The 23613-nt window shown below is 41.1% G+C and overlaps 2 protein-coding genes across 4 annotated transcripts in view; one reads left to right on the top strand and one right to left on the bottom strand.

Moving 5' to 3' along the window:
• The window catches only part of bag6l (BCL2 associated athanogene 6, like), a 77523-nt gene that overhangs the window by 39895 nt on the left and 14015 nt on the right, over nt 1-23613 (bottom strand). For 2 of the 3 annotated variants that reach the window (XM_078175584.1, XM_078175585.1), the window contains 2 exons: nt 23302-23448; nt 20405-22906 (listed from right to left, as the gene is read on the bottom strand). The exons of the other annotated variant lie outside the window; for it this stretch is intronic. In XM_078175584.1, coding sequence (XP_078031710.1) covers nt 22808-22906; nt 23302-23448 — 246 coding nt within the window. In that variant the 3' untranslated portion in view covers nt 20405-22807. Of the gene's footprint in view, nt 1-20404; nt 22907-23301; nt 23449-23613 lie in introns of those variants that run through there. 3 annotated transcript variants of the gene reach the window in all.
• Nucleotides 4139-10691, top strand: c16h6orf136 (chromosome 16 C6orf136 homolog). Its single transcript, XM_033636390.2, has 7 exons — nt 4139-4326; nt 6722-6946; nt 7093-7773; nt 8440-8528; nt 8656-8856; nt 9063-9132; nt 10370-10691. Exons 2-7 carry the CDS (start codon nt 6848-6850, stop codon nt 10511-10513), a joined length of 1284 nt encoding a protein of 427 aa, XP_033492281.1. The 5' UTR covers nt 4139-4326; nt 6722-6847; the 3' UTR covers nt 10514-10691.

The following is a 23613-nucleotide window of genomic DNA, read 5'->3' as shown; positions in this document are numbered from 1 at the left end:
ACTGTGCTGAACTAAACTAAAGGTTTTGAGCGCAAGCTGTCTCCAAAATAAGATCATTTCATAGAGTGTGGTGATCTGGAACGTAAGGTGTTTGTGGAGACTTTACACTAAACGTTTGGGGGTTGACACCGTGTGATGAGCTGCTCAGTTTAATATAACAACAGGAATATTAATAAAATAAAGTGATTTCTTCTTTGTGACATATCGAGCTTCTGTTATTGAAGTTTTGTGGATATTGTTATTGGAATGAGTTTCAGCCTGTGTTGGTTTATGAAGTTTATTATAGAGCGTTGGCTCTTGTGTTGTTGTTAATGTGGCACTGCAGCCGGCTGTTTTACGGCTGTAAATTTCTTTAATGAGTTTTGAAAAGTTCAATTTCCAAATGAAGAAGTTATAAAGAGCTGACGGAGCTTTGTTGTGGTGCAGATATTTCCAACTATATTTCAAATGCAGCCTGCTGTGTGTGTGAGAGAATATGAGAAGAGTGAGGACGGTGGAGGAACTTTTATAAAATAAATTAATTTGGGTCAATTCATGTTCCTCCACTCAGCTGCTAACTTTCTGCCATTACTAAGAATTACAGTTTTTTATACACAGATACCAGAGACACATAAAAAAGTGAGCACTACATTCAAAACTATATCAACTCTTCTAAAAATTAAACTTTTGCCTTCAAACTTTCACATAAACACCAGATAATTACATCCTTCCACCTCCAGCTGCACACGGCCGTGCTACATCTAAAACATTCAAACATTTCTACTTCTCTAATCACACATGCTGAATATAAAAACACTGTGACTGTACGTCTTTGGTCATTTCATTTGCAGCATGATGTAAATTTGAACACACATCTGTTTATTCTCATTATTGAACTGAAGATGACACTTGATGATGTTTAAAATAATTACCATAAAAAATCAGGTTTCTTTCTCTTAATGTGTTTCAGTCAGTTGACAAATTATTTAAAGATATTTGTCAAAAATCAGAAACATTTTTGAATTTTCTAAACAGGACTGAATTAAAAATAATAAGTTAGAATATCGAATAAAATAATTTCATCTCTAAATATCAACACAGCTTTTGGATAAATATTAATTTGGTTAATTAAACTTTTAATGCCAAAGCTAATCATGTTGGTTATATTAAATTAATTTAGTTTGTCAGATTATAAAGACTCACAGGACTCAATAACGTCAGAGTTAGAACGACTTCAAAAGATGTAAACTGTAGCCTACATTATTTTTTAAGTTAAACCAGTGGATTCTTTTTTAGCAGGAACATAAACAAAGTACAGTTTTTATAATTGTTTACACAGTTACTGAAACTCGACACACTCCTCTGCCTCTTCCTCCTCTTCTTCGTCCTCCTCTTCCTCTAACTCTGTCTTTAAATTTGTCCTCTATCACATGTGTTGTGTGTTGAACAAACCTGACTCTGGTTACCTGTGTCTTCACGTGTGTGTCCTGAGTTCAGGTGATTGAATGTGATGTTCCAGTGTTTGGCTCTTAACACACTCACACACACACTCACACACACACACACACACACACACACACACACACACACACACACGATGTAGAGATGTGTGTTTGGTGTAAAGTGTGAGGCTGAATGTGTGTATAGTTGTGTGAGTCTGGGCTCACGTTTTGCTCCTCGTGTGTCGAGTTTCAATAACTGTGTATTATTTATGATGTTAGTGTGTAAACAATCGTTAAAAATGTATCATGATTTTTTTTAACAAACTTTTGTTGTTTGTTTTTGATGCCATTAACGGCCTGGCTCCTCTCTACCTGTCAGAGATAGAGGCAGGGCCCTGCGCTCGTCTGCTCAGCTTCTGTTAGACGTCCCAGGGTCGAGGTACAGACAGTCGGGTGACGGTTCGTTCGCTGTTGCTGCTCCAAGACTGTGGAACAAGCTCCACCCTGACATTCACACCACTACTGATCTCGGCCTTTTTAAATCTAAGCTCAGACCTACCTTTATAGAATAGCTTTTAATTCCAGCTAGGGCTGTCCTTTGTTTAATGTTTATTTATTCTGTTTTAATGTATTCTGTCTATGCTGAAAGGCTTTTAATGGCCTGCAGCACTTTCCATTGTTTTTCTTCTCTGTGTTGTCATGTTGTGTGTGTTTGGTAGGTGCTAGTTAACTCTTCTGGTGGGTTCCACAGTCAGGTCCGGTCCTCCACTAAAATGACCTGTGTGTTGATGAAGAGGAGTCATCGTCTAATGCTGAAGTTATGATGATTCATTCCTGTTTATCATCACAGCTTCAGCAGCCAGTCGTCTAATTGAGAACAGGAGTGGTGGCTGAGTAAAAGTACAGATACTGTACCAGAAAATGACTTTGGTAAAAGTTAAAGTCACCTGTTAGAATATTACTTAAAGTATCTGATGTTTACTGTACTGAGGTATCAAAAGTAACTTTATAAAACTGAATGTACTCAAGTATTGAAAGTAAAAGTACAAGTACATGTTGTAAATAAAAACAGGAAGTGGTCAGAATTCTGGGGATTATAAAGTTTATTTCTTCATAACATCAACACCACATTAAAAAATGGAGCGTAGATTACACTTAAAAGATTTTAAGAACAAAATCCAGTTTTCACTTCATCCTCCCTTCCTTCTCTAATTTTTAATAAGATGCTTCAGGGGAAATGTAGTGGAGTAAAAGTGAAATGTGACAAAATATAACGACTCAGAGTAAAGTACAGATACTGTTGATAAAATAAAATCAACTCAGCAGAGCCTGTGAATGAAATAAGAAGGAGGGAGTGGAGTCAGAGAGTTTTTGTGAGGCTGTTTAATTTGTCCACACTGTTTGTGTGAAGACGACTTCATAAATACTGAGAACCGTCAGGATTAATATTGTTTAAATGAGCTGACTCATACAGTGACGTGCTGTAAGGTTGTTTCATTTATACAAACTGTGTGTCCCTGTTTTACCTTTAAATGGCCTGACAGACATTTATTTGATTTATTAACACTCAGTGACTGTTTATGTAGAAAAAAAGCAAAAATAAAATCAATAAAATATTAATCATTAAAATGTTTTTACCCTAAAGTCTGCACCCTATTAACATTTCAAGTTACATCATATTCTTACGAATATTATTTAAAATAAAAAGAAGCCAGTCTTCTAATAATCATTTCCTGTCCTGAAACACAGTTATAATGTTCATTGTTTTAATCTCCCTCAGTCTCACTGTTTGAAACAAGTGCAGGTGTAGAAATACTGGAAATTATTTATGTATCTGTAGCTTTGGTCTCCTCTTTAAAACATACTCATGTTTATTCCAACATGACCCACACATGTCTTTGATCTACTGTAAAACTGTTTGTTATTATTTCTGGCAAACAATATTTGTTTGATTTTAACTTTATAAAATAAACTAAAAATAATGTAATAAAATAACTCAAATGAATGAGTGAAGGTAAAAAGCATATTGATTCCTGAGTGGACATGCTGCCCTCTGCTGCTGAGGGCCACACATGACACTGCTCTGAATATAATACAGTAACATGTGCAGGATATTGTCATAACACAGTCACTGATCATCATCATCATCCAGAGGTTGTAGGTTTGATTCCAGATGAGTTCTTTTCCTCTCACAGTCAGCTGTTGACAAAGATGCTCATATTACAGATATAAACACAGATGTTAGCAGCTGCCCCAGAGGCTGAGAGATGAATCAAATTAAATGTCTTTATGATTCATTTTTTAAACCATCAGTTGTTCTGGCTCGAAGCTGGACTCAGTGCACGGTCTCAGGGTGCCGGACTCAGTGCACGGTCTCAGGGTGCTGGACTTGGGCTGAAACCCTCCCTGCACTGTGAGAAGCTTCCTTGTCTTGACATCAGTGGCCTCTATCTCCTCCATTGGCAGCTTATCAGCACTTGAAGGCGTCCTCTCTGCAGCTCATGGTCTCTAAAGTGCACTGAAGCACCGAGAGCAGGAAGTTTGGTCTGACGTCATAAAATAGGGGGTTAAACACATCGTCTAGATGTTTGATGTGACTGAAAAATAAACGGTACACGTCATCATTTGTGGACTTTCTATAACTTCCACATCCTCTGTCTTATTCTTGGTACACAGAGGCAGAGCTGGCATTTCCGACAGCAGTGAAGGCAGCATCACGCCGGGCTGCGTGAGGCGTGTTGGCCGGGACAAGGACACTCAGCGGCAGAATGACATTTGTGTAAGTCAGCAATGTGACGAGAACCAGCTCGTTACCAGCCTTAACCCACCCGTGACCACCGCACACACCCGGACCCGGAGAGGCACCGCGTCCACACCGACTGCAGCCGGGTTTTATATGTAAAAGGTAACATTACAGGGACGTTTGTCAAGCCGGTGGCTAGCTCGCTACTAGCCGTTAGCTAGCTAGCATAACAAGCTAGCAGCTATCACTGGCTGTCAAGCTGGACAGCTAGCTAACAGCTAGTGTTGTATGGGCAGCAGAAGGAGGACATATCACGAGTCCCGGGTTTTATAGTTAGATAAATACACAGTCATATAATAAGCAGTGAGCAGGAGCTGTAAATGCAGCTGTTTCATAACACAGGCGGTGACTGCATTACATAAAATGATGATAATGTTAATGTGATAAATCGTGACGGTAGTGTTTTTATATTAGTGTAATTACTTTAATCAACACTCAGTAACGTAATGATGATGTTTTACACAGGTCAGTACAATAATAGTTACTCATAGGTCACTGAATCATATGGAGTGTCGCTATGTGTAGAAATTACCAGCATTATCTTCTGATAAAGGAATATGCAGCCATGTCACATGTTATTTTGATTACTGCTTTATGCCTTATACATAGGTTATCTTATATGAATGCTTTATATTTATCAAATGTGACAAACCACGTCATGTCCTTCTCGTGTTACCAAGTCATGTCTTCACACCACTTTGCTCATGTAGCTGTGATCAACCCAAAGGAAACATTGAACATGTATAGACCTTCACACCTCTGGACATTATTAGTTGTGAGGACAGAGTCATGTTAGACTTCTGCCTCATTCAGTCTCAGCTGTCACCATGGAGTCCGTGGTCATTAATTCGTGGTGTGCTGCAGGTCATGTGCTCTTGGCTCAGTCTGCAGAGACCTCAGGAGGAGACTCAGGTTAAAGGAAAAATCCATCAACTATTTTGTTCGACTTTTCTTTTCCTGCACAGATTCTACAATGTTAAGTATCTGCTGATATGATACCAACCTGTTCTCTTTAAAGCTGCACAGTAGGTGCATGACAGTTGGTTTTTTGCTGAAAGCCAATATAAGATAAGATAAACTTCATTGTCCCAAGCGGGAAATTTGTTTTGGGCCCATAGTGCAACATAGCTGCAGGAATATGCAGATTTGGGGTGTGCCATATCCTATCGTTCATGATAACACTGGTATAAGCAACTGTGCTGCTGCCAGAGGAGCTGCTGAATGAGTTCCCTCTGAGCGCTAAGAGAAGTAAAACATTCAGGACGCCACAGTTTATTCCACACCAGCACATGTCCCCCCCAATATATAACTGAAACTGAAAAACGGCAACAAAAAAAGATACGTTTTTTTTCATTACTATTCTACGGCAGCATTGTAGCCCAGGTTCTGCTGTTTAATTTGATGTGCAACATCACTATATTCTTCGTGATCAGTGCATTGTTTCACAATGTGTTTGCAAAGTTGTTCAACTTTTGGGTTTCCAACAATTTGGGCAATCCAATAATACAAGACGAGTGCTCATTCTTTGTCAAAATATGTTAAAATCATGTGTTTAAGAGAGAATTATTCAAAATTTTCCTGGTGGAAAAACCCCAGACCCCCGGGTAAAAAATTAGCCCACTTCAGGGCTAAAGCTCCGGATGTTTTCAACTCCTAGCGACGCCCCTGGTCCCTCCCAATGTTGACTCCATGGCTACATCCTTGTTCAACACTAATGAAGCTGTGCCTCTTTTTGGAACCACCAAGGAGTTGCTAATAATTTGACTTGCAGCCATGTTTGTTGTTGCTGTGGGTAACAGTATGACGTCAATATGTCAACAAGTCGAAATATGGCGAGTATCACGATATAAATTTCTCATATTGTATCAAACTTATACCAGTATTATCATAAACACGATGATATGGCACAGCCTTAGTAGGTAATATTAATTCATTGTGAAAAATAAGAAAAATAGTTTCGGCTGAGACTGATGACGTGTAAGTATTATCATGCATCCCTGTCCACAACATTTAGTATCTGCCTTTATGATACCAGTGCAGGCTTAATTCTTTCTCTTCAAAGCTGCAGATGATTGTTTCATCACTTCACTGTATAATGTGAAAGGTGTTTCATAGAGACAAACCCTCAGAGAGTCATCACCATCGCTGCAGCTCCCTCAGCTCTAGGGCGTGTGTCCTCAGTTAATGAAACACGATCCAGGAAGGCTGGTCTGAGATTATACAAGGTCAGAAATAATAAAAGAAAAGCCCGTCACAATCCTCCAGGCTCCAGAGTGATTGATCATTGATTAATTAGCTAATTGTTGCAGCTCTGGTCTCACTGATCTCCCGGTAAATAAATCCTCTCATTTGAGACGTCAGGACCAGTAACTCTTTGGCATTTTTGCTGGTGAATATTTCCAGCAGATATTAATATAATTTCTGTTTTGATAGCACCACTGTTAACCCTTTGCAACCAACTGTAACGAGCTCTGCCGTCTCTCCTCTGTGCTCTCAGGTTGGAGGTAGAGAGCCTGCTGCCGTAGCTGGGAGTCGTCCAGAGTCAGAGTCTGTGTGTCTTTGCCGTGTCGTGCGTGCTGTGGGGCTGAGCTGGTGACTGGGGTTGCCCCTGCCCCTGTGGTGAATGGCTGTGAGCAGAGGGGGCGTGGCCTTCTGGGTGGGTTGTGTCCGCAGCCATGGCAGAAGGCAAGCCATCAGAAGACAGAGCTGGAGTCTCAGTCAGGTATGTGCTCAGTCTTTGTGCTAAGATGGCCTCACCATGTCCTGGACCTGCAGCGGGTCATTTGTCTCTGAATCTCACGACCTAATAGCGGACAATGACGTCAGAGCTCGTGCTGTTCTCTAACCATGTCCTTGTTGCTCATTCAGGCAACCGACTGTCAGTGGCTCCGTCAGACACGCCCCCTGAGCAGTGCATCATGGGCTCTGGTGCCCCCCAACAGCCTGAGGTATCAGAACATTAAGCAGCCGGCGCTGTCCCACCCGTTCCACCATGCCAGCCAGCCTCAGACTGGAGCGTACTATGACGAAGACTGGGAGGAGTCTCTGAGCGTGTGCGTGCTGGTGCGACAGGGTGAGTCAGACGCCCTCCACACCCTGCTGGAGATCCCTCTGTTTAGTCGCAGTAAAGTAGGAGAGCTCCTCGCTCCGGGGGCTCACAAGTCCTCCGAGTTCTCCTTCCCGCTGACCACGGTGGACGGCAGCAGAGAGGATGACATCAGCGTCGACAGCTTCAAGAGAAACAGCGTTGATGCTGTAAAGAGAGAACACGGCTGCTTCAGGAGCCTGTTTGAAGCTGAGAGGTGTCCGGCGCCGTTCATGTATGGCTCTCAGTTCTATTGTTTTCATTGCCCAGGCACGGAGCCACTGCCCGGCAGCAGGCCTGAGTCTGGGCAGGATTTTGGACTTGACAGTAAGCCTGTGGAGCTGCCGCCGCCACCCTTCACCTCTCTGTGTAGCCATGTAGAGAGAGCAGAGGGGGAGCACGCTGACGGAGACAGTGAAGGAGAGGAGAAACTGGCCGTGATGTATGAACGACTGAGGATAGAGGTAAGAATGCTCACAGTGTCTGGATACATGAGTTAAAGCTGCAAAGCACATTGTCACCTTGAAACCCAAACGTCCTGTAACATGAAGTCAGTGAAAGGCACACGACACAGCTGTGGTATTTATTATTTTTGTTGTCACTTCACAGGGTTCATAAAGGTGGAGATTGTAGACAATAAATATATATGAAAGTGATTTATACCCAGTGTAGATACAGATGTCCTTGTGCCAGGCGCACAGGCTCTGGACTTCTTCCCTGTCGGCTGTTTCTTTACTGTTTAAGGAGAGTCCAACTATGGTTGTGTCATCTGTGAATTTGACAAGTGCTGAGTCTGTAATCCACTGACAGAGCAGGGCTCCCTGACCGAGTGTTTGCAGCTTGCTGATCAGTTTATCTGGACTGATGGAGCTGAATGCCGAGCTGTAGTTGAACAGCATCCTGACATAACTGTTGGGGTTTTCCAGGTGTGTGAGGGCTGTGTGTAGTGCAGTGGAGATGGCATCATCACTGCACATCTTTTATATTTTAGTTCTCACCCTCTGCCTGCCCTCGTGTTGTTACCTGTCAGGTACCTGCCCCGCTGCAGGACTCTGCTGTAGACTGTGATTGTGCTGACAGGTACTAAGTGGTGACTTGTTGTGAAACTTTATCTCTTTCTTGTTCTGCAGCTTCCAAGTTTCTTCATGAAGAACCACGACTACAGCATGTACTCTTTGGATATGGAATTCATCAACGGCCTCTTAAACACAAAGACCAGGTGAAGCTGCTGATTCATCGCAGACACTCTGATGCTCTGATTAAATACAGTGTTTAAGTTTTCACTTCCTGTGTGACCTGACCTTCCCTGTGTGTGTGTGTGTGTGTGTGTGTGTGTGTCATCGTAGAGGCCGCACGGTGTACCAGCTGACCCTCTCCCTGTGGCGCCTCCTGTGTCTATGTTACTACGCCCGGGCTCAGCTGGAGGTGCTGAAGCTCACCAAGCACATGGAGGACGGGACCATCAAGGCTCGCTGGAGGATCAGGGGCCTTCCCTTCTACTCTCTGCTGCTGCGCTTCTATCGCAAAGACAAATCTCAGCTGTACAGGTAACACACTGCACATCCAGGTCCAGACAGCAGGTGGAGCTGTTACACAGATGTTACACAGATGTTACACAGATGTTACTAGTTCGGTCTGATGAGAGGATGTTAAAGTCAAAGCCTGTCCTTTATGAAATACGCAGGATGTTTGATTTCAAGTATTTTGTTTTAACTCTTGTCACAGTGGTTGATAATGTAACTTCATGTTCCAGGTCATATGATGCATTCTCTACCTTTTACATCGGGCAGGACGGACTCATTCACTGTCATAAAGTTGAGAAGGTGAGCAGAGAGCTGTTTGATACCTTCAAGTACCTGCTGACATACAAACCTAACTCCAGCAGAGTTCGTACGTAGTGTGAAACCTAAATAAAAACAGAATGCAGTACTGTTCAAAGATATTTAATGTTCAAACAGAAATTTTAATTTGTTTTGTGAATTTACACTCGTTCTGAAGTCGATGTCCACAAGACATTAAAAAAAAGAGCTCTCCTCTGTAGCAAAAATGCATTAGTCATGAATGTCTTAATCTGTACAAGGTAATAGGCTTGTGCCGATTTCCGGTTTAACCGGTTCGGTCCGGTTTACGAGCTCCACCCGGTTTAGTTCTCGTCAAACGGATAAACCGGGGGGGCGGGGGGAGAAAAAAAAAGAAGCTTTTCCCATCAGCGGCGTGTCAAGGGACTATATTCAGCTTATCTTGCATTGTAACATGCATTATGACAACTTAATAAGGTTTGTGTTTGTTTATAAATGAAGGGGAGGAGCCTACAAGTGTTTTGTTTAGTTTGTCTCAGAGGCTGCAGAGCAACTCTGCAGCTCCGCTCAGCTGTCTGCTGCTGAGATCAAATTTCATTGGGGGCGGGGAAGAGTGAGTCAGCAGTCATTCAGTTTGTTGCCCTAACCAAAGATACTGGATTACTACTGTACTATACAGTATATACTATACTGTACTATTACTACTATTATTACTGGTTTATCCACCGTCTTTGCCCTAACGTCTTGGTGTCCTTCTGCTTCTTCTTCTTCTTGTGTAACCTTGTGTGTATTGACGGTTAATACAGCATTACCGCTACCTAGTGGATTTGACGCGCATTACACCTATAATGGGCTTTTATTGGGAAAAATAGCTCAAATGTGACCTGCAGTGCTAGAATTAGGTATATAATTCGATATATTGGTTCAGTTAGATATTTGGCTTTAAATCAAACCAGCTGGAAAATTTTCAAACCGGCACAAGCCTACAAGATAACGTCATGTAACCCCAAAGAACAAGAAATATATCTTCTGAATTTCTCCAACACTGATAGCAGAACGGTTAAGGTCTGAGCTTACCACCATCCTTAATGGCCCGTTTAACACCAGGTCTCTGTACCCATCCCTATAAATATTGCACATTTTCACAGGAAGAACCCTTATATAGATGAAGTCATTAATGTGTTTCAGTTAAATTTCAACCAGATGATCAGCTGTTTGTTCATCACGCTGAGCTTCCTGTTTGATCGTCTCTGTGTTGCAGGTGATGCCGGTTCAGCCCCCTGTCCTGCCCAGAGTGACTTCTGTCCTGGCGGGCGCTCTGGTGGCGCTCGGGGTGCAGGAGCACCGACCGGCTCTCAACCTGCTGCCCCTCCTCCTGTCCTCGCGGCGACAGAGCAGAGACTGAGCCCAGTGTGACGCTAGAGGAACAATGGCCAGTGGAATCAACAATGTGTCTAAGGTCCCTGTGACTCTGAAAAGTTTCATTCATTCTCAGCATAGGAACACATTAAAGAGGAGGGTCAGACCCTCTGTCCTAAAGTCTCACCATGTTGCCCCTGAATTAAACACAAAGTCAAGACTTTACACTGCTTTTCCTTTCTCTCATTTCACTGTAGCTGTGATGTGAAATAATGGAGGTGGTTACTGAACTGGGTTAGCAGGTTCAGGAGTCACATGACGGTCATCTCTGCCAGTCAGCCGCCAGCTGTTGTTGTAACAGACTCAAATCTTCAAACATTACCGACTACACTAAAACCAACCCTTCTTAGAACCCCAAGGTTTTTTTGGTCAGATACAACTCCTTTATTCTTAACCTGCACACACCTTTAATAAACTTGACATTGCGGACGTTGCTGAACAGTTTAACATCTCTCATGATGACAGAAATCTCAGAGATGCTGGTCTGTGGAGGGCTGTGTGCAGCAGTGCAGATGGGTAACCTTAGATGTGTTCTCGAGCCAAGAGTTGAATCTCACGTCTGTAGGTTTAAAGAAAATTCTGGTAATTTTCAGCCTGGGTCTGAAGCCCCGTCTCCACCAAACCCTTTCAGTCCAGCACCTTTGGAACCAGCAGTAAGCCTTCAGACATGGTACCTAGACCCTCGGTGTGTTCAGACAGTCCTCTTAAATGTGGGCGGGGTTGTTGTCACTCACTGCTCCGTCCAGCACTCGCTGTATTTCCTCATCAGCGGTGACACAGATGGAAGTCTGCACCTGGTTTATCGTCCACAGAACGAGGCTGCACGCCCACATTTTCACAACAAAATAGAACAGGCTGCAGTGAGAGTCTCTCTCCATGGGATATTTAAAAATAGCAGCTTTGTGCATTTAGTCCTTCTCAGGCAAGCTCAGGGGTTTAGTGTTGCTGTAGCCCACAGGAAGTGAGGATTAGAATATATGACCTTCACATAATCCGCTCCAAATTCATCTATATTTTTAAAGTCATTACTAAAAGTGTGTGTCATATAAAAACTAAAGTGATGGTCAAAGTTGTCACAGTGAAATTTAAGGTGTGCTGATGGATTCACGTCATCAACTCATGCATTGAGTAACATTACAAGTTAACGTTCCACCTTAAAAGTTGCTGGCAGTAGTACCAGATCTGTGTGCTAGGTACCCCAACAGAGGGGGGACCAAACATGGGGACGCTAAGGAACGCTTCTGTTGGGACCATCCACAACTTTTCACTGTGGGAACGGAAAAAAAAACTGGAGTTTTTGGTGAAAACGGGGCTTTACAGTCACAGCTTTGGACTCATCTTCTCCATTGTCAAGTTTGGCTCCAGGAAAGAAGCAGGCTCCTCTCCCAATAAACTTCAGTTCAACATAAACCAGAGAACCCTGCGTTAGCTATTCTAGTGAATGCACAGAGAAACATTCAAGGCAACTTGCTGACCAACAAAATGAGCTGTCTGTTTAGCTGAGCTGGCAACTGAACAGGCAAACCAACACTCTAACCTGAGCTCACGATTAAAACTGCCGTGTCTTGTTTACACAAACAGAACTGTAAAAACAGAAACTTTGTGGTGTTAGGGAAAGTTACACGCTGGAGCTGTTTCATGACAAACGATAGTTGATGCTCTCGTCCAGCACTCCTGTGTTTGTACCTTGGTGAACAAAGGTTTTGATTTTGATCTCTGATGGTCTTGTACCTGGCAGCGTCACTATGACGACAAGCTGCACCCAGCTGCCGTTGGTCAAGAAATAGTTTGAGCCCTTAACTCCTCCTGAAACTGCAAATTGTAAAAACTTAGTACAGCATGTTCATTGGTGAGTGCTCGATGTGACGTGGCTCAGCTAGCTGCTCTCTCCTGCTCTCAGTCCTCATGCTAAGCTAGGCTAACTAACTCCAGCTCAGTGGTGAACACACAGACATGAGATTGACATCAGTCATCTAATAAGTGCATCTTCCAATATCTCATGTTCTTTTAAATACTCCACATCAGTTTGACAGCGGCTTGGTGTGGATCAGTGATTGCAGACCTGAGCAGGGCCCAGGGAGCAGCAACTCAAAGAGCAAACAACTGTTTTCATCAAAGCTAACTCGCCTGTCGTAAAGCAGCGTGAGAATGAAACCTGCCACAGTGAGGTTTCCAGTTATTAGAAGGGCAGCAGTGGACCCTGTCTGTCCGCCTCCCTCCATGTAGCGCTCACAAAATACACTCACATGTAAGAAGGATAGCCGCAGACCGATGTGACGAGGCCTCTCAGCACACACTGTGACTTGAACATCAGCTGTACATAGACTGAAGCTTGTGACAGAATCGTTTATTCTTCCTGGTGAAACTCTTTTGGACATGTTTGAGTTATGGGACGACTGTGGTGGAGAGATGTTGTGGACGTAGATTATATAAGTTATTTTGAAGGCGTGTTTGTGTGAACCTGCTGCTCTCACAGGTGACGTGTGTGACGGCAGCGTTGTGTCTTTGCTTTTCCTCTGTAGTCGGCTCACACTGATAAAACTGCTGCAGAGCTGGCGAAGCTTCGACAGAGAGCTGGGCTCAGATTACAGGAGCGTCACAGTGTCGTCTGCACCCTGAGGTCATTGGTCTCACTGTTGCTCCGGTCCAAAGCAGCGACGGTCAAGATCCTTGCAAATATCACAGAGGTTTAAGAACCTCATCGTGTGTGGTAGAACTTCCAGAGGTGAAATATGATGTGTACAGGCCGATGATATGATTGTAATGATCAACATGATGATCACAGTTTATTAGCCTGAACCTGGTAGAAATAAATGTTAAGTGCCTGGAGAGGAGCTGCACTCAGTTTGGTCATCCTCAGATAGTGAGATAACAGCAGCAGCACGCTGTGACACTGAAGCACCCACAGTCTGTCACTAACAGGGAAACGCTCTGCAACAGTTCGTAGCTCAGTCACTGCCAGATGATACATCCTCACTTGTCTGGTGTTAGTTTTAGTCAAACTAAATACTTGTTGAAGTCAGCAGCAGGGACGTCCTGATCGTTAGTGTTCACACCTGCCCAAACGAACTGCACTGAGGGGGCAAATGAACCTGGGTTTGATTGAACTGAACCAAACGACAGGTGTGAAAGCAGCCTTATCAGAACGACATAGAGCTAAAGAGGCTGAGGCTAATTTTATTCTGCACTTAAACAAATCCCACGTACAGGCTGAAACCAACAATGTATCAGTCCGTCTCTCAGCCCCATGTCCATCTGACGACATACTGTACTGACTTTTGACGACATACTATGAATGAAGTGAAAATAAACCGATTACATTGACATTCGCAAATGATTCTGTTTTTCGCCCTCACTCCAAAAACTATTCCTGCAGAGCTGTTTACATGACTGATGGAAGTGAATATTCCACGGATACTCCTGTTTACATGCAGCCGAGCATGTTGCAGCTAACGTGCCCTGACATGTTGTTATCATGTCAGAATGTAGAAGAGTGTAGGGATGCATGATGATATCAGCACGTCATCGGTCACGCCTGATATTAGCTTTAAAATGAACTGTGAGGATCGGCCAACATGTTTTTTCTTAGCTTGTACAAAGAATGAATGAACATTACAAACATCGTGATAGGTGTGTACATCAGGGACGCACGATATTGGATTTCTGCCGATATCCCATGCACGATGTGATTTTGCCAAGTAGGACACGCGCCCGCATCAACATCCCAGATTTGTCCCAGGGCCAACATTGTGATCAACCAATCACAGCCCTCTGACATCATCAGTGTGCTGCTCCTGTGCCTCTTCAGAGCTAAGATCGTTTTAATCGAACAAAATCCTCAGTAACACTGAACAAAAACCTGATGAGCTGCTGCAGGGTTAGTGACTTAGCCTGCTAACTAGGTATGCTATGCTAACGAGTAAACTTGCCAACAGGCTAAAATATTGTTCACAAACATTAAGAGTAATGATGATGTCATTTTGCAAAGATCTGCGTAAGACACAGGTTCCCTCCTTTTTACTAGCTGATTCAAAAGGGTTTTTTCTGAGTTGATCCAGGACCATCATCATCATCATCATCATCATCGTCTTTATCCTGCATAATTTGTTTAGATTGATCCAAGAACATGATCACCATGTGGACTGTGGACAGAGCTGCTTACGCTGATCCATGACCATCATCATCACGTTGACCCTGGATAACTTGTTGATGTCGATCCAGGATCATCGTTGCTATGTTGATGTCGACATAAATGATCCAGAATCAGTGTGAAGATGATGATGATGATGATGATGATGATGATGGTTCCAGAAAAGAAATGTGTTATCGTGATTCATCAGAGTTTTGTGCCATTCATAAATCAATAAACGTCTATATTCACGCCTTGTAGATTTTGTTCTTGTATCTCTGTCGACACTAGATTAGAAATTCACCCGTCAGCCCTCCTCCAGTCTCACAGCCAATCAGAACAGTCGCTCAGACCTGCTTTGTGAAATGCTAAAAACAAAAAGCTAACGCATTGTCGTGTTGCCAAGACAAACGTTCCAGATGACACACTCAGCCCTGTGACACATGACTGAACAGAGACGTGCTCAGCTGCTCCGTATGAACACGTGGTTATAGACGATGCAGTGTGTTGAACGCCCCCCTCTGTCCCTCAGAGACAACCTACATGTGACCATTAGAGAAACACGTCTGTCTGTCATTGACGCTAAACACAAAGGAACGTCTCCGTACAAGAGCAGTTTCTGTTTGAATTAGTGCGGTTGTACGTGAACATGTAGCTGTACATACTCAGAGTGGGCGCTCAGGCATTCGATGTGACTTGACTTTGTATCGCACAGCTTGATGATATTTAGCGCTTCTGGAAACCTGAGCAATAAAAGCATGTTGTTGAGTCTCTGGTTCATCAGGTGGAGACTCTCTGCTGTGTGTTCATGACTCATATATGTAGAGTGAAACATGTCTGGTTCTGTGTTGCTTCTTTTCCACATGTACTGCTGCAATAACTCCTGTGTGAATCCTGCTGTGTGAATAAAATAAACTTATGAGTAACATTAAAGTGTGTGTGTTGTTTATTGTGTTTGGATGTTGACCATGACGTCAGTCTGAGTGTCTTCTTTACACCAGAGGAGAATACCGCAACAACCACATACTATACTATGACTTTTTTTCGTGATTTTGGACGACATGCTATACTATGACTTTTTTTTCGTGATTTTGGACGACATGCTATACTATGATTTTTTTTCGTGATTTTAGACGACATACTATGACTTTTTTTTCATGATTTTGGATGACATGCTATGCTATGACTTTTTTTTCGTGATTTTGGACGACATGCTATACTATGACTTTTTTCATGATTTTGGACGACATGCTATACTATGACTTTTTTTTTCATTATTTTGGACGACATGCTATACTATGACCTTTTTTCGTGATTTTGGACGACATGCTATACTATGACTTTTTTTTCATGGTTTTGGACGACATGCTATACTATGACTTTTTTTTCGTGATTTTGGATGACATGCTATACTATGACTTTTTAGTGATTTTAGACATGCTATACTATGACTTTTTTTTCATGGTTTTGGACGACATGCTATACTATGACTTTTTTTTCGTGATTTTGGACGACATGCTATACTATGATTTTTTTTCGTGATTTTAGACGACATACTATGACTTTTTTTTCATGATTTTGGATGACATGCTATGCTATGACTTTTTTTTCGTGATTTTGGACGACATGCTATACTATGACTTTTTTCATGATTTTGGACGACATGCTATACTATGACCTTTTTTCGTGATTTTGGACGACATGCTATACTATGACTTTTTTTTCATGGTTTTGGACGACATGCTATACTATGACTTTTTTTTCGTGATTTTGGACGACATGCTATACTATGACTTTTTAGTGATTTTAGACGACATGCTATACTATGACTTTTTTTTCGTGATTTTGGACGACATGCTATACTATGACTTTTTCATGATTTTGGACGACATGCTATACTATGACTTTTTTTTCATGATTTTGGACGACATGCTATACTATGACTTTTTCGTGATTTTAGACGACATGCTATACTATGACTTTTTTTTTCATGATTTTGGACGACATGCTATACTATGACTTTTTAGTGATTTTAGACGACATGCTATACTATGATTTTTTTTCGTGATTTTAGACGACATACTATGACTTTTTTTTCATGATTTTGGACGACATGCTATGCTATGACTTTTTTTCGTGATTTTGGACGACATGCTATACTATGACTTTTTTTCATGGTTTTGGACGACATGCTATACTATGACTTTTTTTTCGTGATTTTGGACGACATGCTATACTATGATTTTTTTTCGTGATTTTAGACGACATGCTATACTATGATTTTTTTTCGTGATTTTAGACGACATGCTATACTATGACTTTTTTCATGATTTTGGACGACATGCTATACTATGACTTTTTTTTCATGGTTTTGGACGACATGCTATACTATGACTTTTTTTTCGTGATTTTGGACGACATGCTATATTATGATTTTTTTTCGTGATTTTAGACGACATACTATGACTTTTTTTTCATGATTTTGGATGACATGCTATGCTATGACTTTTTTTTCGTGATTTTGGACGACATGCTATACTATGACTTTTTTCATGATTTTGGACGACATGCTATACTATGACCTTTTTTCGTGATTTTGGACGACATGCTATACTATGACTTTTTTTTCATGGTTTTGGACGACATGCTATACTATGACTTTTTTTTCGTGATTTTGGACGACATGCTATACTATGACTTTTTAGTGATTTTAGACGACATGCTATACTATGACTTTTTTTTCGTGATTTTGGACGACATGCTATACTATGACTTTTTCATGATTTTGGACGACATGCTATACTATGACTTTTTTTTCATGATTTTGGACGACATGCTATACTATGACTTTTTCGTGATTTTAGACGACATGCTATACTATGACTTTTTTTTTCATGATTTTGGACGACATGCTATACTATGACTTTTTAGTGATTTTAGACGACATGCTATACTATGATTTTTTTTCGTGATTTTAGACGACATACTATGACTTTTTTTTCATGATTTTGGACGACATGCTATGCTATGACTTTTTTTCGTGATTTTGGACGACATGCTATACTATGACTTTTTTTCATGGTTTTGGACGACATGCTATACTATGACTTTTTTTTCGTGATTTTGGACGACATGCTATACTATGATTTTTTTTCGTGATTTTAGACGACATGCTATACTATGATTTTTTTTCGTGATTTTAGACGACATGCTATACTATGACTTTTTTCATGATTTTGGACGACATGCTATACTATGACTTTTTTTTCATGGTTTTGGACGACATGCTATACTATGACTTTTTTTTCGTGATTTTGGACGACATGCTATACTATGATTTTTTTTCGTGATTTTAGACGACATACTATGACTTTTTTTTCATGATTTTGGATGACATGCTATGCTATGACTTTTTTTTCGTGATTTTGGACGACATGCTATACTATGACTTTTTTCATGATTTTGGACGACATGCTATACTATGACCTTTTTTCGTGATTTTGGACGACATGCTATACTATGACTTTTTTTTCATGGTTTTGGACGACATGCTATACTATGACTTTTTTTTCGTGATTTTGGACGACATGCTATACTATGACTTTTTAGTGATTTTAGACGACATGCTATACTATGACTTTTTTTTCGTGATTTTGGACGACATGCTATACTATGACTTTTTCATGATTTTGGACGACATGCTATACTATGACTTTTTTTTCATGATTTTGGACGACATGCTATACTATGACTTTTTCGTGATTTTAGACGACATGCTATACTATGACTTTTTTTTTCATGATTTTGGACGACATGCTATACTATGACTTTTTAGTGATTTTAGACGACATGCTATACTATGATTTTTTTTCGTGATTTTAGACGACATACTATGACTTTTTTTTCATGATTTTGGACGACATGCTATGCTATGACTTTTTTTCGTGATTTTGGACGACATGCTATACTATGACTTTTTTTCATGGTTTTGGACGACATGCTATACTATGACTTTTTTTTCGTGATTTTGGACGACATGCTATACTATGATTTTTTTTCGTGATTTTAGACGACATGCTATACTATGATTTTTTTTCGTGATTTTAGACGACATGCTATACTATGACTTTTTTCATGATTTTGGACGACATGCTATACTATGACTTTTTTCATGATTTTGGACGACATGCTATACTATGACTTTTCGTGATTTTAGACGACATGCTATACTATGACTTTTTTTTCATGATTTTGGACGACATGCTGTACTGTGACTTTTTTTCATGATTTTGGACGACATGCTATACTATGACTTTTTTTCATGATTTTGGACGACATGCTATGCTATGACTTTTTTTTTCATGATTTTGGACGACATGCTATGCTATGACTTGTTTTCGTGATCTTGGACGACATGCTATACTATGACTTTTTTTTTCATGATTTTGGACGACATGCTATACTATGACTTTTCTGTGATTTTAGACGACATGCTATGACTTTTTTTTTCGTGATTTTGGACGACATGCTATACTGTGACTTTTTTTCATGATTTTGGACATGCTATACTATGATTTTTTTCCGTGATTTTAGACGACATGCTATACTATGACTTTTTTTTCATGATTTTGGACGACATGCTATACTATGACTTTTTCGTGATTTTAGACGACATGCTATACTATGATTTTTTTCCGTGATTTTAGACGACATGCTATGACTTTTTTTTCATGATTTTGGACGACATGCTATGCTATGACTTTTTTTTCGTGATTTTGGACGACATGCTATACTATGACTTTTTCGTGATTTTGGACGACATGCTATACTATGACTTTTTTTTCATGATTTTGGACGACATGCTATACTGTGACCTTTTTTCGTGATTTTGGACGACATGCTATGCTATGACTTTTTTTCGTGATTTTGGACGACATGCTATACTATGACTTTTTTTTCATGATTTTGGACGACATGCTATACTATGACTTCTTTCATGATTTTGGACGACATGCTATGCTATGACCTGTTTTCGTGATTTTGGACGACATGCTATACTATGACTTTTTTTTTCATGATTTTAGACGACATGCTATACTATGACTTATTTTCGTGATTTTGGACGACATGCTATACTATGACTTTTTTTCATGATTTTGGACGACATGCTATGCTCTGACTTGTTTTCGTGATTTTGGACGACATGCTATACTATGACTTTTTTTCATGATTTTGGACGACATGCCATGCTATGACTTGTTTTCGTGATCTTGGACGACATGCTATACTATGACTTTTTTTCTTGATTTTGGACGACATGCTATACTATGACTTTTTTTCGTGATCTTGGACGACATGCTATACTATGACTTTTTTTCGTGATTTTGGACGACATGCTATACTATGACTTTTTTCGTGATTTTGGACGACATACTATACTATGATTTTGGACGACATACTATACTATGACTTTTTTCGTGATTTTGGACGACATGCTATTGAATTTTTACCAATATATAACAACTCATTTGGGCGTTTACCAATATCGACATATCCACTCTTCTCCCAATCTAATTTAGTGACCGAGTCTCTTCTGGAGTGGAATAAACATCATGTTATATATTGATACTCTTGTTGTTCAGTGTGTTAGCAGGGTCATTAACACATCCCACTGTCCCAAAGTCGCCCTAACAAAATTTCGTCAAATGTTCTTGTGAGATTTTGTACAAAGTCACATGAGCCAGTAAACAGTGTTTGTTTCATTTATTGTTTTTGGATGGTGATGATGACGTCACTCTGAGTGGACCTTCTTCAGTCCAGGGGAGGATATCACAATGACAGACCAGATTAACGACACACACATGCTCATTGTGTTGCTTGTTTCCTGGAAACATCCCGATCACATTCATGCTCCCCAGAGGATGAAACTTTTCGTTTCATATTTTGGATCCTCCAAATATTTTCTCTTGCCCCGCCCTCAGGGCAGACCGTACACACACAGGGTTCATCACATCTAACCAACATGTTACTCTAAATATTCCTTGTAAATGAAGCGATGCAGAAAGATTTGTTTAGAAGTTAATTTACTGCAGGTCATTGTTGTTAACAAGCACAGTCACCATTCACAGTTTGACAAATCTCTACCGACACCTTCAGACAAACATCACAAACTTCTACCACCACCGCGGCCTGACCAGCGGGTGGCGCTGCATCACACTACAGCTGAACGCATGGTCGTAGTATCCTGCGTCACTGATGAAGATAATGCCCTTAAATACAAAAAAAAAATCATGAGCTATCTGTATTCATGATGCCATGCCACGGCAGGAAACACTACTCGCCTGATGGCCACTGGCGAAGCTCTATGACATCACTGCCCATCGACTATGTACAATTTACACATTTACCTTTTAGACATTTATAATGCAACTACGTTTGTAGCATAAGATCTGCTCTGTGTGATGGCGTATCAGGACACAAAGGTCTGACATTTGGAGAACAAAGTCATTTTGAAATAAGAATAAAGACATTACATGTAAAGTAGAATTACCACCCTGTGGTTGTTTGACTCCGCCCACTATGTCTGTGAAAACACACACCTTTGCTCCGACAGCACAGATCTTTACAATCAGCACAGTTTGAAGGTGGACGCAGTGACAGAGTAACATCCACAAGTGTTTTATGTAGAATATGCTGATGTCACCAAATTTGAATTGTTTGTTCTTGAGTCCAGGTGGACGTTTGTGCCAAATTTGAAGAAAATCCCATGAGGTGTTGTTGAGATACCACATTCACAAGAATGCAATGGGCAATGTCACAGTGACTTATGAATTCATGAGTTATGGCCAAAAACATGTTTTGTGAAATCACGTGACCTTGAACTTTGACCAGCAAATTTTAATCAGTTCATTGTTAAGTTTGTGCCAAATTTGAGGAAACTCCTTTGAGGACTTCTTAAAATATTGTGTCATGAGAAAGAGTTGGACACAAGGTTACAATGACCTTGACCTTTGACCACCAAAATCTAATCTGTTCTTGTTACAGTCTAAATAGATGTTTGTGCCAAATTTGAAGACATTTCAGGGTGTTCTTGAGATACCACATTCACAAGAATGCAATGAACAGTGTCACAGTGACTTAAAAATTCATGAATTACGGCCAAAAACACATTTTGTGAGATCATACTGACCTTGACCTTTGACCTTCAGCCACTAAGTTCGAATCATTTCAATGTTGAGTCTGACTGGATGTTTGTGCCAAATTTAAGGAAAGTCCCTCACGGACTTCTTGAGATATTGTGTCATGAGAATGAGTTGGACACAAGGTTACAGTGACCTTGACCTTTGACCACCATAACTTCAGTTAATCGCAGAGTCCAAGTGGACGTTTGTGCCAAATTTGAAATAAACTCCTTTTAGGAACAGACAGATGGACGGACACCACACAACACCACGCTTCATGTGATTACACTGTATGTGACTGTTTTTACATTTACTGACAGTCCTTGAATGCAACATTTACAGAGTTCTGTCTCTGTTTAAATATTCTCAGAATATTTCAGACTTCATTCTTTAACTACTGCGACTTCTCTTAGTAAAATGTTAACGTTTATCTCATAATTTTTTTGTTTTACATATTTCTGCTAATATTACGATACTTAATTCCCTACTGTCCTGACTGTTCTCATAATATTACAACTTTAATTCAAAGTATCACTTCTTCCCCTTAAAGTGGTCCTATAATCTGTGGTGTGTCACGTTCTAATGCTCCGACTGCTTCTACACAAGTTCTGAGATGAATCCAGATCTTCTGTTTCGGTGGCCCGGTCCTCTTCTGTGCTGAGCTGCTGATGTCAGACGATCTTATATTCAGTGTTTGCCTCTCTGACACTTCACTTATTCCATCATCAGTTTCTCAGAGGTCTCAGAGGGAATGTTTTAGCACGAGGTGACGGATCATGTGTCGTGGAGGGTCTTCAGTCTTTTCCATCCTTCATGACCAACCACAGCAGGTGACGTCACACTCTGAAGCAGGAGAGGTGACGTCAGCAGCTGTGGGATGTTACCACACTACATGAAGCAGAGCTCTGTGCTGCAGGTAGTGTGAGCAGATCCTGTTGTGGACCAGGTCCTGATCCCGGGCTGAGGATGATTAGGAGTCCTCTATCGAGAAAACCTGGTGTGTGTTGGGGAATCGCTGAGCGTTGTAGTCTGGATCGTCTCTCACTCGCTCTTTGATGTCGCTCTTTACCTGAAGGGAGGACAGACAGAGAGGTGAGTAAGTCCTTATCAGAAGAATCCTGCGCTGTTTTCAGAATAACTCCATCAGTCAATCCTTCACCCGAGTATAAAGCTACACAATCAACACGATAACTGAAGGTGAATAAGGCAGGATTTATAGTTCTGTGTCAAATTGTACCCTACACTGTAGCCTGACGTGCACCTCCCCAGGTCTGTCTCTGTGAGCTGAAACCATTTCCCTCGGTGGAAACAAAGCTTTGATTTACTTTAATTTCACAGATAAGAAACAATAAATAAAAAGACAAAAACTAGTGTTTTGAGGTGTAACTGCAGAGTGACACAGACACACCACTACACAAGTATAAATCCACCTTAACATGAACGAGTTCAGCAGCAGTGCGTTACCTGTCTGGTGTATGCTTCCTGCAGCTCCGGCCTCTCCAGCTCCCCCTGCAGGCTGTTTGGAGCGGTGACAGGCAGGGCTCCTGTGGCACGAGCGGCTCGACTCACTGCGTCTGACAGAGACAGGTGTGGGCCTTCACACTGTGTCGTCTAGGGACAGAAACACGACTGTTACTCTCCTGAAAACAGACGCTTTTTTAAAAGACCTTTTTGGGGCTTTAATGCCTCAAATCGATGGGACAACTTCTTTAACGTCAGGCGCAAAAAGAGCAGTGAGTTGAAATCGAGCCGCTACAGCTGGGGCAAGGACAAAGC

The sequence above is a fragment of the Epinephelus lanceolatus genome, chromosome 16, assembly GCF_041903045.1.
Source record: "Epinephelus lanceolatus isolate andai-2023 chromosome 16, ASM4190304v1, whole genome shotgun sequence".
Taxonomy (NCBI): Eukaryota; Metazoa; Chordata; class Actinopteri; order Perciformes; family Serranidae; genus Epinephelus; species Epinephelus lanceolatus.
This window is presented reverse-complemented; position numbering and strand designations above follow the sequence as displayed.

Coding starts and splice junctions, on each gene's coding strand:
- c16h6orf136 (XM_033636390.2), top strand. CDS start 6,848: ATGGCTGTGAGCAGAGGGGGCGTGGCCTTCTGGGTGGGTTGTGTCCGC. Junction 6,947..7,092: donor AGAGCTGGAGTCTCAGTCAG/GTATGTGCTCAG, acceptor TTGCTCATTCAG/GCAACCGACTGTCAGTGGCT. Junction 9,133..10,369: donor ACTGTCATAAAGTTGAGAAG/GTGAGCAGAGAG, acceptor TCTGTGTTGCAG/GTGATGCCGGTTCAGCCCCC.